The sequence below is a fragment of the Gigantopelta aegis genome, unplaced genomic scaffold (assembly GCF_016097555.1).
Source record: "Gigantopelta aegis isolate Gae_Host unplaced genomic scaffold, Gae_host_genome ctg4944_pilon_pilon, whole genome shotgun sequence".
NCBI classification, from domain to species: domain Eukaryota; kingdom Metazoa; phylum Mollusca; class Gastropoda; order Neomphalida; family Peltospiridae; genus Gigantopelta; species Gigantopelta aegis.
In genome coordinates this window covers 50,501-69,546 of record NW_024534131.1, presented here as the reverse complement: position 1 = coordinate 69,546, position 19,046 = coordinate 50,501, and the positions used below count along the sequence as shown (strand labels likewise).

Sequence of the window (19,046 nt, the reverse complement as noted above, 5' to 3'; positions counted from 1 at the left end):
TTATTACTTAATTATCAGGGGTATGAGAGGTTTACTTACCAAACCACAACGAGGACAAGCTGATTCTAACAAGTTCTTTAATTGGTCTTCCTGATCAGGTAAATTACCAGATGCTTCTTTTGATTCTTTCTCTTCTTGAGGAGGTAGATAATCCTCAGATCGAAACAACTCACAAGTTGTAGCATCAAAATGAACATACCTAAAGAAAGATGGTCTCTGACAACAACTAACAGTGAAGACTTGCCCTGCTATCTGTTCACCGCAAAGCCAGCAAAAGTAAGTACCACATTTCCAACAAGTCATTTTGTTACACCCACCAATTTTTTGTATAATTGTATTACATTTTGGACATTGTTTGACATTACAATGAGAACGTAACCACAACATACTCTAATTGAACAATAAAATAAAATAAAAAATAATTCTACTAACTTTTAATTCATCAATTCTCCTTTGAGTGTCTTCTTGTGACTTTGGTTTCTCCTTAACAATATCTTCATTGTCTTCAGTATTAACTTCAATCTAAACACAATAACAATAATAATATTAAAACAATAATTAATTTTGATATACTTTAGAGAGTGCTGGACATGACTCAATCCCATGCCAAGTTTGTCGACATATTTTACAAAATGGAAAATTGCATTCATTACAAACAGCTAAGTCTGATTGAGGCTCTGATACAACACGAGCGCCACATATACTTCGAGGACAGAATACCATCCCAGGAATGGAATCTAAATGGACTTCCTCTCTTAAATGGACATATCTGAATTGAAAGACAGTACAATTAATGGATGAATAGAGTTTTGACATACTTTTGAAATTGTTTTGATGTCAATAAACTCTTAACTAGAACATCAGAGAGCATTTTAGAACAAGTAGGACATGGACATGTCAGATTAGTTACTCTTCCTTCAGACAATAATGTCTATTAAATTTACAATACATACGATATTAATAAAACATAAGAATTACCTGACAATATTCTTTGATACAATCTTTACAAAACAATCCTGGACCAACACAAATCTTTACATGGATCACAAAATAGATGACCAAATTTGAGATCCAAACATATACCACACTCATGTTTTCTCTTCTAAAAATTCTTTATACATTTCATAATGATTGTGTTCTTCAATATCATTGAGTTCTGATAGACTTCTAACAAAAAATTGATTAGGATGTCTTGTCAAAATTTGTTCTGATTCCATTTCTTCAAGACCAGGACTAGCACCATTTTGTAACTGACAATAATATTGTAATAATCATTTGATATATAATTAATCCAGTCATAAACTACTGGCCAACAAGGAGTAAATAATTCTCTTAACTTATCATTGAGCTTATCAACATATTTCTGGTTCAACCATCGAGCTGACAAATGGAATTGTGGACATTCATGAGATGGGTAGTTGTCATGGTAACGGATGTACAAGGTAATAGGAGGAAAGTGGGTGATGTTAGCTCTCTTAACGCTACTAGTACTGGTTGTCCTGGGCAGCAAAGGAGGAGGAGGGGCACAGACACTCCCCCCTACATCTGTCTCCAATAATTGAGTAGAATTTTGTAGTTGTACTGACACAGCATCTTGTCCCATTATAGTTACATCTATCTGTTTATGTTAAATGATAGTACTTGTATTTGATTTTGAACTTACTAGAAATTCCTGTCCCTTTTTAAGCACAGTCATTTCATTATTATATATACTCTTTAATGATTCAAACTCTAAATCTTGTTGCTCTCTATTCTCTTCAGCCATTGCAAGGGCAAGACAAATTAACCCTTTAGTCAAGATTATATTTGTAAAAATAATTATTCATAAGCAACTGTGAGTAATTAAATATATAACTAACATTTGTCCCTTTATTAGTCAGTAGTTATAGCAGGTTGATCTATACCAGTTTCCAATATACCATTAGTATCAATACTAGCCCAAGCCATCCTCTTTGTAGTAAACCCCTTACTAATTACTCCATTAGGAGTAATCATAATTAATCCACCACGACCTTTGACCTTGTCCCACATAAACTTGAGACTTTGTTCAACAGCATTCTGACCAGACATTGTTATACTATTGCTCAATACTCGATGAGCTAATGTAACACGAGTTATTGATTCACCATGACCTGTACAAGAGACTCCGCCCAAACTATTATCACTGTAACTACCACACCCAATTAAAGGAACATCCCCAACTCGTCCAACCCTTTTCAAAGTAGTTCCTCCAGTCGAAGTTGCACATGCTATGTTACCATGGCAATCCATAGCAACTGCTCCAACAGTGTCATGATCATCTGATTTTGTAGTATACTTTTCCCACCTTGATTTAGTCTGAGGAGAGACAAGATCTTCACTGGACACTTCTGGTATACCTTGTTCTCTTGCAAACAGTTCTGCTCCCTCAGAAATTAACATAACATGATCTGTACATTCCATAACTTTACGAGCTAAAGAGACAGGATTAGCTACTGTCTTTACTCCTGCTACTGCACTAACTCCAAATTGAGCACCTTCCATTATCATAGCATCCATTTCTATCTGTCCTTTATTGTTAAAGACAGAACCATGACCAGCATTAAAAGATGGATTATCTTCTAAATTTCTGACAGCAGCTTCAACAGCATCTAAAGCTGATCCATTAGAACATAATATGGAATACCCAGCTTGTACTGCTGACTGACAACCACGAGTTTTCTCCTCTGTTAGTTGAGCTGGTACATAACCAGCTCCTCCATGTACAATAATGCATCCAGACATGATCCAGCTCGAGCCACACCTCTGATTGATAATTGCCACACCCACTTGTGACTTTTTATTTTTTTTAGCCCCTATAAAATTAAAATATGATTAAAAAATTATTATAATTAGTAGTGTTGTTCTAGTTTGCTTAAGTAGGACTAGTTTTATTCTTGTCCATTAAGGTATAGCTTTAGTTTTGATCATTTGTTCGTCCATGTAGTAATCATGTTCATAGTTGCTGTTAATGAGATTCATAAGTGTACACAATACCGCCCACAAGAGCATGAAGACAAAATCTTACGTACATATAAAAGGAAATGAAAACCACCTTGGATAGGTTGTGTTGTGGGCCAGCGTTCTGCAATGCATCAGACCTCTGAGATGGTTACCAGCATACTCTACGGAGTATCCGAAAGGCCGACTAGGATAGGGCTGGTAGTCTCCCTTTAAACGAGATGAGGCTGGTGTATTTGTGGTTCCCGGTTCCTGAATGCGACATTCCCTAAGAGCTGGAATCCCGTACGGCTGGTTTTAAGTTAGGGCGACGCTCCAGCCAGGATTACCTCGCGAAGACGAGGGTTACCAAGCCAGGTGGCGGTCCCAGCTAGCAATAGCAGGGAATCCTGGAGCCTAAGTGGAAGCCTGAGTGGGTGAGCGAGTAGGAATCGTTTGGGCAACACAACATGTTTTTTTTTTTTAATAAATATTAAATACTTGAATTATACCATAGACACTATACGATACTCATGATCAAAGTGAACATTTTATATAAGAAAAAAATCATTATCAATAATAATTAGAAAATGCAATCTTGTACAATTACTTAAAGAGACACAGCTGCTATTAATAAAACTTTCATTATTTGTCGAAATATTTGTTTTTATTGTGTTAATTTCATATTACTAATATAAAGTATCATTGTCTCTTTTTTATGTTACAACAAATAAATCCTTACTTAAACACTATCAATCCACAACGTGTAACTTCTGCTTACATAAGAGAATACAATAAAATTTAAAAGGAGGGGTTAAAAATTCGGATAACCTTCATAGCTCCAGCTCGAGCCACACCTTTGATTGATGATTGACCACACCCCACTTGTGAATTTTGTGGGAAATTTAAAGTCAATGGAAATGGACTCCAGTGTTCTTGTTGAAGTGGTTTGGAAATGTCTAGCTCATTTTGAGTTGCAACAATATATTGAGTTCAAATATCCTCACTCATACATCAAAAGAACAGGTATTAACTAATAACAATATAGATATTATATACACGTTCTTTATAGCTAGTGAAATATCTCAACAAATCAGGTGATAAATCATGTGACATATCATTACATGAAATTAATAACAATCAATATCACGACTTAACTGATAGTGGGTGTGGTCAAGCTGAGGGTATTTTATCATTTGAACATCAATTATCAGGTGATAATTATGAGACTCCACCCAAAGCTCCTCTTATTTCTCCCATTAAGTCTGGTAAATATATATTAGGGGAAATTATTACGACAGACAAGAAAAATCGTCGTAGAACTGGTTATAAATTATTTGATGTGTCTCTCTCGGAATTTCTAGATGATGATGAAGATACATCTCCATTATCTAATAATACATTATCACTTGATTTATCAGAGGAGAAGTTGACTTGTTTTAAAGATGAGAGAGAGGCGTCACCATCTCTCAAAGATAAGAAAGAAACAACACACCCTATTAAAGATGAGAAAAATACGTCACCTCTTGAAGATAAGAGAGAGATGATGTCACCTCTCGGAGACAAGAGAGAGAAGACTCCTCTCGGAGATGTATCAAATAATGGAAAGAAACAAATAATATTATTAGATAGCGATGACGAAGATGATTCCAAACTAGAACAATGTAAGTCACACCCCTTTAATTAGTCTCATATACAATGTTTATTTTATTAGTGTTTTCTAATTTGAGACTAGAGTCAGCAAAAAAAGAGCAAAAAGCAAAGAAAATTTTATCTCAAAAAAGGTTCCTTAAGTAAAACAATACCTGCAACATGTACATGTATATTTCCATGTAATATATATGTACATGGAAATGTACCATTTTCTGTTTTGTTAGTTTATCAGATTTTATTGTGAGTGACTCAGAAGATGTTGAAGAAGAAGAAGAAGAAAATCATTTTACTAAACCTCGTACTCCAGTATATGCAGAGTCACCAATCTCATCATATTGGGGTCGTAATCAACAGACACTTTTCCCACAAAAGACCATCAGTCCAGGAGTTTGTTCAACCCCAGGTAATTAATGTTATAATGACTTATATTATCTTTTATAATAGTTTTTAGACACTTCAATACACCCAATAATGCCACACCCCTTTTGACTCCATCATCCAATAAGAGAGTGACACATTATAGAACTCAAATGGTTCGAGAATTATTTGAATTATTCAATAAAACAGTTTTTAAAAACCAGGTAAGTACAAAGCTTAACATAATATATTATATAATATAGTTACCACGTGATATGAACATATCATGGAACAAGAGACTTAGAACAACAGCTGGTTGGTGTGTTTATAAAAAGTATATTGTCTTCTCGCAATGTCCAATAACATTCTTTAAAACTATAGGGATTTCAATGATCGTCAATGTAAGATTGAATTGTCCACTAAAGTTTGTGACACATATGGTAAGATCCTTTAATTATACAAGTAATTAAACATTAATTAACAGAACGTATTAGAGATACACTTATTCATGAACTATGTCATGCTGCTACATGGATCATTGATGGAAATAGTCATGCTGGACACGGCCCTGCCTGGAAAAAATGGTCTATACAAACTAATATTACATATGATGCTTGTTAATTTTATTAGGACAAGACAAGCTGTCTCTGTTTATCCTAATCTAACTATTACAACATGTCATAGTTTTGAAATATCTTATAAATATACATATCAGTGTACTGAATGTGATTACAAGTAAATAATATTATTGTAATATATATTGTGTGTTCATATTATATGTAGAATTGGACGGCATTCAAAATCCATTAATTTATTGGTAGCTAAATGTCCATATTGTATGAGGTAAATATAATAATTATGTTATTATTATTATTATTATTATTATGTGCTTTTAGTTCTTTAGAATTGTTCTATTAAAAATGAACGTCTTCAGTTACTACATAATTTTATTATAATCATTAAAATATAATTATTTTTATTGATAGTTATGAATATTAATTAGTGCTGCTGCAAATAAGGTTAGTTCAAGATGGCGACCAGTCATGGCAAAGTCCTCCAGTACACGCGTCATGGGTTGAGAATGGTGGGGGATAGTGCGTCTTTATTCGATTTAAATGAGCCTATCTGGCACCCAGATGAAAAGGTGAGTGAAACGGAACAATTGAGTTGTCATGATCTTCATGTAGAGGCGCGTATGTAATATGCTTCCTTTCTCTCTAGAGCTCTCATTGTGATAAATGCAAGAATAAATTTTCTTTTACTAATAGACGAGTAAGTTAGCTACTAAAGACGTGTGTTATATCTTCTTTAGCATCATTGTCGTAGGTGTGGCGATGTGATTTGTGGAGAATGCTCAGAGAAGCAGCCTTTAAGGAGAATGGGGTTTGTAGATCCAGTCTTAGTGTGTAGTAATTGTGCACAGATATGTCAAAATGATGAAGATTTCTTTAAACATCATTTAAAACTACTGAGAATGGTATATTTTTCTTTATATTTGTTGCATTAAACATATTTGTTGGTAGGTGCTTATTTCAAGTTTTCTGATACTGATCAAATCTACAACTGTAAATTAAGTAGTAATCACTTTAATATTATAATTACAGAGGGACATCCGTCTATTTCTATGCTATCTATCTTGGAAATCAAAAGTAATACTCTCCCAGGTCATTCTCCTGAGGGTACAGTACATCCCACTTATTAAGACTAACATGACTATACATACAATAGTTGGATGTAAACTATAAATGACTATGTAATTCATACATAAGTTTACTCCTAAGGATGAGTAGAACCCCACTTATTAAGATTAATATTATTACTGTTGATGTAACTATAAATGGCTATGTAAGTCATACATAAGTTTACTCCTAAGGATGAGTAGAACCCCACTTATTAACACTAATATTTAACAGTTGATGTAACTATAAATGGCTATGTAATTCTCACATAAGTTTACTCCTGTTTGATGTATTTCCTTATTTGGTGATATGATAACTGCTGACATATGATGTTTATCACTTTAACAGGTCCAGGAAATTATCTAGTCTACAATTGACTTATCAAGATCATAGTGGCGAAGAGAAAGTTGTTACACTATCACCATCTCCTTCTCATTCTCGTAAGCAGAGCATTGATTGGTTGAAAGCTCTAAAGAAGGTAAAATAACATTGGAGCATTTCTCCATAGTATAACCTTAATGTCTTTATAGGGTTTGATGATGTTACATTCATCAAAGGAAAAGAGATCGTTATCTCTCTCTGATTCTGTGTCATAATAGATTTCAATATGTGAATGAATTTTGTATATGTATGTGTGTGTCTGACTACATGTTCCTTCCTTAACCCTTAATATTATTTTAAAATTAGTTTTTTGAATAGCTGAAGTATAAACAAACTATAATAATATTAAAGTAATTAATGGGCGTGTTGTTGGGTGTGGCCATTGCAACACGTGGTATTCCTAAAGAAGATGGTAAGTTAGTAAAGACGATATTAATGATATTATGTGCTTTGTAGGGAAAAGATAAAAGAACTAGAAAAATTTGCTGCCATGAAACGAATGTTGTCTGCTAGAGATGCAAGAATGTACAATATATTAAATATACGTAAAATAATTATATTTATATTTGTTTAGAAAAGTCAACCAGAAGAAAGAAGAGAGAAACGAAAGAAAAATAGAACAAGCAAAAATCCATCAAGTGTAAGATTTTCATGATAAATAATATCATATGATAGTCATGTGATCTATAGTCCTCAGGTCCCTTCAGCATTATTCTTTGCATACAATGATCAGTTAGGGACCTCCTTATCATGTGATAGTTGATACCAACTTTGTCAACTTTTCTATTAAAAACAAAACAAGTTAGACTTATTTCAGTCAATGATGGATTGTTTATATGCTAAATGTAAGATTACTATATGATATATCTAACATCAATTATTTCGTCTCCAATAGGTGTCCCTTGTATTACTGATTGTGTAATTGGTGAACTAGAAAAGTTGGGGGAACAAAATTTAGAGTGGCACATCGGTGAGTGAGCCCCTACTAATCATACCACTTAATTAATATCATTATAGTATAGTCACTGACCCAAGATTTGAGAGCTACCATGTATGCACAAAGGGACATATGCTGATGACTGTATTGTTCACGGTCACTCAACATAGATGTTATATCGTAGCTACATGTGATAGAGACTTGAAGAGAAGGCTCAGAAAGATACCAGGTGTCCCTATAATGTATATTGTACACCATCGTTATAGTATTGAAAGAATGCCTGATGCATTTGGAGGTAAGAATAAAAAGTAGAATTTAATTTATTTCTTATTAATAGCTCCAAGAAATTGACTGGTAACATCTATATAATATATTTTATTGAAGTTTTATAATAAAGTATTATATTTAACATGTATCTATACATGTCTGTATAATTCAATGTACCCTACATGTACATTGTGTAATGAGTTAAGTGGAAATAGTGAATGTGAAAGTTATTTCCTTCGGAAAAAATTCTTAATTCGTCTGAGTTTTCCTTCGCCATTATCTTCTCCTTTACCTCCTGAGAGCAAAGCAGGAGAGCTTACAGCAGATGTCAGTGAACCTCTACGTGATACATCTTCATTTGTATGGGTATGTAAGTGACTTTGGAGTGACCATCCTCTACCTCCAGTAAACTCTCTGCACTATTATAAATGGATGATTGTCTTTGAAGGAAAAACACACAATGAACACTTTCAAACCTCTATTGGAACAGGTGGAGTTATGCCTGCAAGGATAGCTGTAGGGGATAGCATAATGGGTCATTGAGGGAACATTATCTTCCACTACTGAGCTGTAAGGAGGTGAATAATAAGTCTGGTCAACAAGGGTCTCCTCAAATTCCTCTTCAGGATAGGGAACTGTTTTATTTGATTGTTTTATACCAGCTAATATTGCTGTAGGTACAGCAATAGTTGGTCCATGTGGACTCCATGGTGGTTGTTTATCAGATGATGGTAGTAGAGGTTCACTCTGCATAGATTTTAATGTTCTCTTAGAATTTACACTGTCATTAGATGGTTTCTTTGATAATGGCTTTGGCTTTGATGCAGCTGGTCGTGGTGGGTGGTGGTGGGTGGTGCTGGTGGTATTAGTGAGGTTGAGGGAGTGGCAATAGTGTTCATTCTACGAAGGCTTGGTTTGATATGATCCGATTTTAGTTTGACAGGTTTAGGGTCCAATTTTCTAATGTCTAACAAATCTGGCTTAGTGAACTGCTCAAAGAGTGCTTTCTTACATTGAATAGAAGGACCATCTTTTATTTTATGACTTGGAGGATATTAGATGAAGATATACTCTCTCTGTATTTACGATTTGGAGTTGATGGTTTTATTGTAATTCTTTTCTAAGAGTTTTTGAAGGTTTACTCGAACGACAGTTTGGTAGTGTATAAATTGATCCATTTTCTGTTTGATAGCGAACCAGAGAGGTGATCCATCCGTCTGAAGATGTTTCAGAATCTTGACTGTTAAAAGCAACTTTTCTCCCTTGTCCACGCATACAAGTATTTCTTGGTTCTGTCTTTACAACAATATCTGGATCAATAGTGTCATAAATTGGACTATCTCCTGATGAATGACTGCTTGGACTAAATGATTTCTCTCGTAGTGCTGTAATATAATCGATAAGGTCCAGCTGTCATTGGTTTTGAATAATGTGCTGGACGTATCACAGTTGATGTGAGATAGACGGAATATTAGTATCTTTAACAACTGAAGTTGCCTGCAGTAATTTTAATATAAATATATTATATATAATATAATATGACATACTGGTAGATTAAGGAAGACTCCAGTCAATTGTTTCGCAATAGAAATTAATAGCAGTGGAAATATCATCAAATGTATAATTGTTAACATACAGGAATTATTTTCTCCAATGACAACTGAAAGTGATTTATTTGTTCTGAGAACCACTGCATTAAAAAATGTAATAAAATTTATATTAATTATAACATTAGCTCACAGGACAGAGAGAACATAGTCTGCTTCAGGCAAAGTGAATCTCTCACTAGAAAGCATCCAGGAGAACCAAGACTTGTTAAGATCTCTTCAGCTTTACGCTCACTAATAGGACCTGCATACCAACTATATACAACTCATTATAAATATATATATATAGCAACTATCAACACTTACCATTCTTCTTCTAACATAATTGGAGCTTGTTGAACTCGATGTAGTCCCTGTAGCTATATTAGGAGACTCGTATATTGAATATGCAGCTGCAGGAGATCTTTTATAGTCCTCCTTAATGGAGGTAAGAGCATTCATAACCTTATGTATTGAGCAGATGGTGTGAAGCAAGGGCTGTATTTACTGAAATGTTTGTAACACCTGCGACCACTTGGACTCCAGCTCTAGTGTGAGGTTATGAATAATTAATAACTTAATAAACTTAATTGAACTTTTAATAACTAATTGGTGTGTAGGAATCGTTATGGCTGCAGATACAGAGCTTCACGAATTGGCTGAGGAGAAAGAGGAGACATCACCTATTGACGAGGAGACCAGGCCGTGGTGTGAATGTAATAAAAACTTGTCTTACTCGACTATGTTGTTCGATAAATATTTATTGGAGAACATTGATATTATTGGTTATTGTATTATATATATTTTATTGGAGGAGCAATCTTTTCAGCCCTTGAGAGACCTAACGAAACACGAAACAACCAAGCTGAGGATAGATGCCAACGAGACATACTTCAATCTATAGAGGACTGTAGTTGACTTATTAGTCAATAATTCTAATTTATACTCGAGAAAATGCAACCCAATTAGTACGAGCTATTGCTGACCCTGCAATAGGAGCATCTGATGTTAGTCCATCAAATAATTGGGAGTATGGTTCCTCTGTATTTTTTTGCCATTACTGTTATAACTACTGTTGGTTATGGTACTATAGCACCAGTAACCATTAGGTGGTCGTACTTTCTTTATTCCATATGCTCTTATAGGTATTCCTATAATGTTAGTATTCCTAGCTGAACTTGGAAAAATTTTGAATAATCTTCTTGACTGGTCGACTCGACCACTTGGTAAAAAAATGGAATTCCTTTCGATGAAGTTATTAGTGCTAGCTATTGCTACCACAATAGGCTTAATATTATTCATCCTGATACCAGCTGCAATCTTTGCTTACGTTTCTGATTGGACATACTTTGAAAGGGATCTACTATTGTTTTGTTTCCTTGACAACCGTTGGGTTTGGAGACTTTGTTCCCACATTACCCACCATCAAAATATGATGGTTTATATCGCATATGTTCTGGAGGATGGATCTCTTTAGGACTAGCATTTATAGCACTAGTCATTGCACAGATACAAGAGAATATGTCAAAATTTGGTGGTAAAGTTAAGAAAAACTTAGAGAAAAAGTAAAAACATTTATGAAAAGTAAGAAATCAATAGATGAGACTACGTCAGTGATGAAATGGAAGTCCAAACAGAACCAGTTAGTAAGGAATTATCACCTAAACCATCAGATGAAACATTGTTAGATACAACTAAGATGAGTGATATATATATATATTTTAAAATATTGAAATAAATGTTATTAATGTTTATTATAGACATTTTTTTTCTTCTTTCCTATAACAGTGACTATTTTTAGTTGTTGGCTGTTCCATTATTCTCTCCATATCATTACACACATCATCAATATCACTATCATCGCTGGTTTGTTCACGATGCTCTTTGTTTGAGCTTTTTCCATAATTAGAGTTTGTTGAACTCGATGTAGTCCTGTTGGACTCCAGCTCTAGTGTGAGGTTATGAATAATTAATGACTTAATAAACTTAATTGAACTTTTATAAACTAATTGGTGTTAGGAAATCGTTTTGGGCTACAGATACAGAGCTTCACGAATTGCCAGAGGAGAAAGAGGAGACATCACCTATTGACGAGGAGACCAGGCCGTGGTGTGAATGTAATAAAACTTGTCTTTACTCGACTATGTTGTTCGATAAATATTTATTGGAGAACATTGATATTATTGGTTATTGTATTAATATATCTCTTTATTGGAGGAGCAATCTTTCAGCCTTGAGAGACCCAACGAAACACGAAACAACCAAGCTGAGATAGACGCCAATGAGACATACTTCAATCTATTAGGGGAGTATAGTTTGACTTATTAGTCAATAATTCTAATTATACTCGAGAAAATGCAACCCAATTAGTACGAGCTATTGCTGATGCTGCAATAGGAGCATCTGATGTTAGTCCATCAAATAATTGGGAGTATGGTTCCTCTATATTTTTTGCCATTACTGTTATAACTACTATTGGTTATGGTACTATAGCACCAGTAACATTAGGTGGTCGTATTTTCTTATTCCATATGCTCTTATAGGTATTCCTATAACGTTGGTATTCCTAGCTGAACTTGAAAAATTTTGAATAATCTTCTTGACTGGTCGACTCGACCACTTGGTAAAAAAATGGAATTCCTTTCGATGAAGTTATTAGTGCTAGCTATTGCTACCACAATAGGCTTAATATTATTCATCCTGATACCAGCTGCAATCTTTGCTTATGTTTCTGATTGGACATACTTTGAAGGGATCTATTATTGTTTTGTTTCCTTGACAAACTGTTGGGTTTGGAGACTTTGTTCCCACGTCACCCATCCAAATATGATGGTTTATATCGCATATGTTCTGGAGGATGGATCTTTGTAGGACTAGCATTTATAGCACTAGTCATTGCACAGATACAAGAGGATATGTCAAAATTTGGTGGTAAAGTTAAGAATCTTAGAGAAAAAGTAAAAACATTTGTGAAAAGTAAGAAATCAATAGATGAGACTACGTCAGTTGATGAAATGGAAGTCCAAACAGAACCAGTTAGTAAGGAATTATCACCTAAACCATCAGATGAAACATTGTTAGATACAACTAAAGATGAGTGATATATATATATATTAAAATATTGAAATAAATGTTATTAATGTTTATTATAGACTATTTTTTGTCTTCTTTCCTATAACAGTGAGATAAATTTAATTTGATTTATATAGTGTTGTTGTTAAATTACTATCTTTAGTTGTTGGCTGTTCCATTATTCTCTCCATATCATTCCACACATCATCAATATCACTATCACTAGTTTGTTCATGAACTGGTTTGAGCTTTTCCGCTTTGTTGCTGGAAGGATCACTCTTTCATCTTCCTCCTAAATTCAGTATATTTTAGTATACTTGTTCAGTATATTACTTCATAATCTTTCATGGTGATCTATCAAGACCACCAAACAAGACAGAATTACACAACAGTTTCATGTATGCCTACAGTGGAATGAAGTGGGTGTGGTCATATTATCATTACTTTATATAGAACAGATGGAGGTTGAGTTTGATAAATTCTTAAATAACGATCCAAGCCACAGGCAGCAAATACACTTTGATTACTGTCAGAATAACTGCTTACACTACAGACACTACCACCAAAACCATGGTAATGATTAACCACACCCCGACAAATAATTGCAAGTAAGCAAGTAACTAAATGTGAAGTTGTGCATTAACCTTTTCTTAAATCAATTTCTAGCAAGTTGTCCATGACTATTACCAACAATATAATATTATTGAGAAAAAAACATTTAATAAAAATGAACGATCTTTTACCTCCCATTGTCTGTAATGTCTAGACAAGTAATGGGTTGACTGTTCCCATAAGTGATTATATACTGGTCTTCTCTTAGCACGTGTGTCATAAGTCTTAACTATTTTAAATGTAACATCAAATACCATTATATCATTTAGATCACATACATGATGATATCCTGTTCCCATGGCGATCCTGGTTGATCCCAGTCTCAGGCACAATCCCAAGACTAGTACCCAGACTGGAATTCTGAGATTGAGGTAATCATGAGGTACCTAATGAGATCATGGCAAGAAATGAATGAAATATTCTTACGTTTTTAGCTTTGAAGACAGGAGCTGCATCAGGTCGATTGCCGTCCCATAATTTAAGATCATTTTCTTTACCTCCAGTAGCTACTAGCAAAGGAGTATCTGGACTGGCGACATAGTATGAATATTAGAACAAACAGATATCTCAGACTAAAAAAAAATCAAAAATATTATAGAAATTGTGATAGCAACCTTTCTTGTCCAATCTGGCCAGAATGAGAGAGATCCTTCATCAGTGCATGTAATTAAAAGTGCTAAATGGAATTCTTATTGAACTGATTACTCATTATATATTTACTAACTTGTTATGTCTTGATATACCAACAAAATGACCACACCCAACTGTGAGGTCACATTCAGCTGTGAAATATCTTTTAATACAATCAAATGCTAATACATGGCCATTACGTAATGCTAGATACAACTATATCATCAATAAAATATTAATATTATAAATATTACAGACTTGATCTTTTGTCTTTGTGTCCCAGCACATACTGAGGACTTCTCTGCTTCTGTTGGTTTGAGAGAGGGTCATGCCAGAGGGTAAGAAATTAAGTGTCTCTTTTTTGGTAATTGACACACCTATTTAAGAAAAAAAATGGCGTCCTTTTTAAAGGATAAACAACATAAATACTAACCTTTTAAGACGCCAAGAGATTGTACCAACCCATACATTACCGAAAAACTCTTCACTTTTAGATGCCATTTGTAACACGTGTGTAAGACGTATACGGAAATATTCGGAAATTTGTATAGAAATGAAATGGTAAGAAAATACCGTATACTCAAATATGGTGGGGCTCAACATGGCTACATGGCAGCATTGATGAAAGGATGGAGCTCATTTTAGAGAAAGTGATAGGATCTGATCGTTTATTAAAAGCCAACAACGTGGAGAAACTGAACTAACACGAGAAGAAAAACGGGAAAATATTAATTCATTTATCCATCAAACTCCTGGAGCATTTTGATGAGATTTGGAACATATTAATGAACAGGATCTTACTCATTTTGATAACAATTCAGACTATGAAGTACATATAGAATAAAAGAACTTCGTAGAACTCAATCATTTCAAGTACAACAAACAAGAGTTAGAAACAGACGTTATAAAGCTATTGAAACACTTGACAGAAAATAGTGACTATTTTGACTGAAGAGACAATGAGAGAGAACGTAAATCCATTTTATATGAACATTATATAGGTCAATATCTTAGTGTAGAAGAAAAGAAAGAATGAGAAAATGTCAACCTGGCGAAGTGTCCGTTGTGAGGCTCATTTGTACTACAGAAATATGACCAAGATTTACTGGAAGATGACTTAAAAAAAGCAACAATATGAAGAGAATATAGTTGAAGAAGATGATGACAGCGAAGAAGAAGAAGAAGAACAAGAAGAGAGAAGTAAAGGGAATGATACTTAGCGATGAGTCCTAGTCAAGTACAAGTTAAAAGCATAGTTGCGAAAGAATTCCTTCGTGCTATGCATTTAAGCTTTTTAAATGGTGAAGATAACGGATTGATTATAGTACAGTTGATGACAACATGGAATATGATGATTTAGATATTTTTACTAGAGATCAAGAAGAACAATACTTTGACTCTGAGAGCCTTACCACATGGGAAAAATAATGAGGATAACCCTTCTATTAATGATAGATAATATAATTTTGTATACTATCTAATATAAATTACTTTAATAAGCAGAGTGGGTATTACAAATAATAACAATATTTTACTTTTAATTTTCTACATTGTTGTACTATTTTGTCTCGTTATCTAACATGTGTTCAAAATGAATTTCAATCAGGAGTTGTTCATTAGTAATAGGATCTCGTTGTCTCTGTTGATATTTATGAGTAATAACTCCAATAAAATATTAGAACAATCACACATAATCCAATTTGTAAGCTGAAAAATCCAAGTGGACCAATGAATAGTCCCTCGTCTATAATTTAAGTCTTGTGAAACTATAAACGGTACCAATTACAGCTGCTGCAAGTAGTCCAAAAATGCCTTGAACTGCATAGAGTGCTCCTATCATAAATCCTTAAAATGTATTTGGAGATTGTGCACAAATAAAATCAAATGCTAAAACAAAAACAAATTATAATATATAAATACTTGTATCAACATACCGTCCAATTCTCCTAACATTTCTGCTACGTGCAAAGTATTACTGGAATCATAACCCACCACCAGGCTCATTTTAACGGACTTGAGTTGTCATTATATCTGAACTACTATTACTAACATAAGTGCATACATTTCTAGTATGGAGAGCTTATTTTAATACCAACTACCTCTAATATTAGTATAATACATATTGCAGATAGTATTATTGCATATGCAATACCAATACGTCTCAATGTCCTAGGTATATACTTGTTAAGTGGACGATACAATATAAAGTCATATGAGAGGTATTGATAGAGAAATGAATAGGTGGATTAAGGAGCCAAAAAACGCTATCTGATGTGAGACATTTTGAGTGAAATTAACCATTGGTTATATTCACTCTTTCTGCATAATAGCTAATACTACTTTCAGCCCTATAAAAAGAGGAATAATATAATTCTTTATAGGATAATTAGAATATTTCTTTCTTACAAGAAACATAAGTGAAAGTAAATGACTCCAATAGCCAAGATTGCTTTCAAACATGTTTATAAATGTTTTAACCTTCTCAACTTCATCACAACTAAAAGGACCTCCATATATATCCATGCTGTAATTCAATCCGTTTGGGGGGATGATAGTATTGGTTGTATGTTAAAGCACTTCGAGATATAGGATAAGGAGGTTTCATAGCATAATATAGTACTTGTCTTATAAGACGAAATGGATTAGTTTTTTTGGTATCGGCTTTTAAAAACGATATCCCAGTAAAAAATCTGAGGAGAGTGCTAGTGAGAGACATAGAGCACTATTAAAATAACAGTGAAGATTATACTGAGAGTAGGGTTATTGTTATTGTACAGATCACATAATTAAATGGTGTCAGAATTACTAACTCCAAAGTTTCTAGCCCAATAGTACCAACGAATGAAAGCTTTGAGTGCTCTGTTGATGCATCAGGTAGTTGGTCAATACAAATGGTATAATATTGACATGAAAACCAGCCAATGATACCATATTAATGCAGAATACAACTAAAATCATTATCACATCCACCAACTGATTGTTAGGTAGTAAGTAATGTGTGATACGATTTATCCACCAATAATAGGGACTACCTATCCACATCAACCACAATACTGTATTTTATAACTCGATATCGTCCAAAATGAGCATCAAGCTAACCAACCAGCAAATGGAAAAAAAAAGTTTAGATATTCCATATAAATTATTAATGTAATGAATGTAGTGATCCAAATATTATACTATAGTTACTGTAATCACCAAAAAGAGTTGTATCACAATGAATTGATAACCAAATACTAACATGTTCCACAATAGAATCAACATGAGTGCTTTGTACGAAATAATGACAGTCGAGTTAGATGACTGGTAACTTTCTTGTCACTTTTAGGTTATCTTTGGTGCTGACGGACGACATCTTTTTCTTCTTCATCCTCGAATTTGGCATAGCTAGTGTTTCCTTCCATCTCTGATAGATGAGTTAGGGTGGGGCTCATTTAATTATTACTTTATTATTTTTGATAATTTAAATATAACGAGACCACACCTATTTTAATTACTCCAAGCATGGAGAGAAAAAAGACAGACTTGACTGGGCAGATTTTCTACATTGGAAAGAAAAACTCACCTTATAAAGGGGAGGAGCTCTTATGAGGAGGAAACGACAGGGACTACATGATGAAATTCTCGTGAAGGGGGTCCTAATTGAATCTCCTAGTGATCCAGGAAAGTGTGAGAAATCTGAGGATAAGTCACAAGACTCTAGAACTAAAGAATATCTGCGATATGGATAGAAAAAGACGAGATTGAAGCTTTGTCCTCATTTAAAAATATATTACATACAGTTGGATCATCTAAGCATATAAACAAGGTCTTGTTTCAAAAGTGGGTGTGACTACCACCCATGATGTTGTGATTGCCTCAGAAGAAGATGATTCGCTACAAGAAATGGCTGACGATGTCTCGAATCTTGTCAACAGAGCAAAAAGAATGGACACAGCAGGACTTAAAAAGAAGGTGACTCCAAGTTCTGAGAAGGTTTTTAACCAGTACAGTCAATATACTTAGTGCATATGCTAAGTTAGGGTCATTAGCTAATCATTTCGACAATGTGGGGACTTGATCTTCTCTTAGATTTATTGTCCTCTCAGATACTATGTAAGTCATAGTGCTAGTGAGATGTGTTAAGATCTCTGGCTACTTTTGATTCTGCTAGTAGAGCCTATGTCTTACTACAATTAACTCAGTCTACAGAAGGGAGTTACCACAGCAGAGAACAGACAAATGTTGCTGACCCTGTTTGCAGAAACAGCTATGATGAGAACATGATTAAATTTTCAGAGGTCTTTATGCCACAGGTAACTATTTATAACTACTTATAACTACTTTATAACTACTTTATAACTACTTATACTACTTTAGGTACCTCTGCCACGATACATTTATTCTCTCTTGAAATGTTTATCTTAGAATGACATCTCTAGCTAATCCATCCAGTACAGAAGCCTCTAATATTCATCCCTCGCATCACTTACAGATGACTTTGAATATTTTCTGTCTTATCTATTTCATCTTCTTCAACGAATTATTGTATTATATTTGGATGGGTAGGAAACAATAGATCAAACGATGAAACAGAACATTATCCGCTCCTTAAAAGGTGCATCCATATTTACTGGGACATCACCAGTGTGCCAAAACTGTAGCATTGGTCAAAAATACAAATTGTCAGTATTATAGTCTCAGTGCTGATTTGTATAACGATAGGGATTATGGACAATATATAAAGCTATTTACTTCCTGGTATGGAAAGTAGAAGCTAAGAACATATGAAGTGTTGTTGAAGGAGATATCGGAGAATATTGTCAGACAAATGATGAACACCTCCATCTCCAGCTCATTTTTCATGGAGGACTAGGAAGAGACACTTTTTGGGTACATTTGGCAGTATTCGAGGGTCATAGATGACGCATTACA

The 19,046-nt window shown here is 34.1% G+C and overlaps 1 protein-coding gene and 1 pseudogene across 1 annotated transcript; one reads left to right on the top strand and one right to left on the bottom strand.

The window, feature by feature from the left end:
- Positions 1 to 1,872: 1,872 nt before the first annotated feature.
- On the bottom strand, positions 1,873 to 2,763 carry LOC121366176 (isoaspartyl peptidase/L-asparaginase-like). Its single transcript, XM_041490725.1, has one exon. The coding sequence runs from the start codon at positions 2,761 to 2,763 to the stop codon at positions 1,873 to 1,875; it is 891 nt and encodes a 296-aa protein (XP_041346659.1).
- A 4,755-nt stretch (positions 2,764 to 7,518) lies between these two features.
- LOC121366175 lies at positions 7,519 to 17,863 on the top strand (annotated as a pseudogene).
- Positions 17,864 to 19,046: the final 1,183 nt, after the last annotated feature.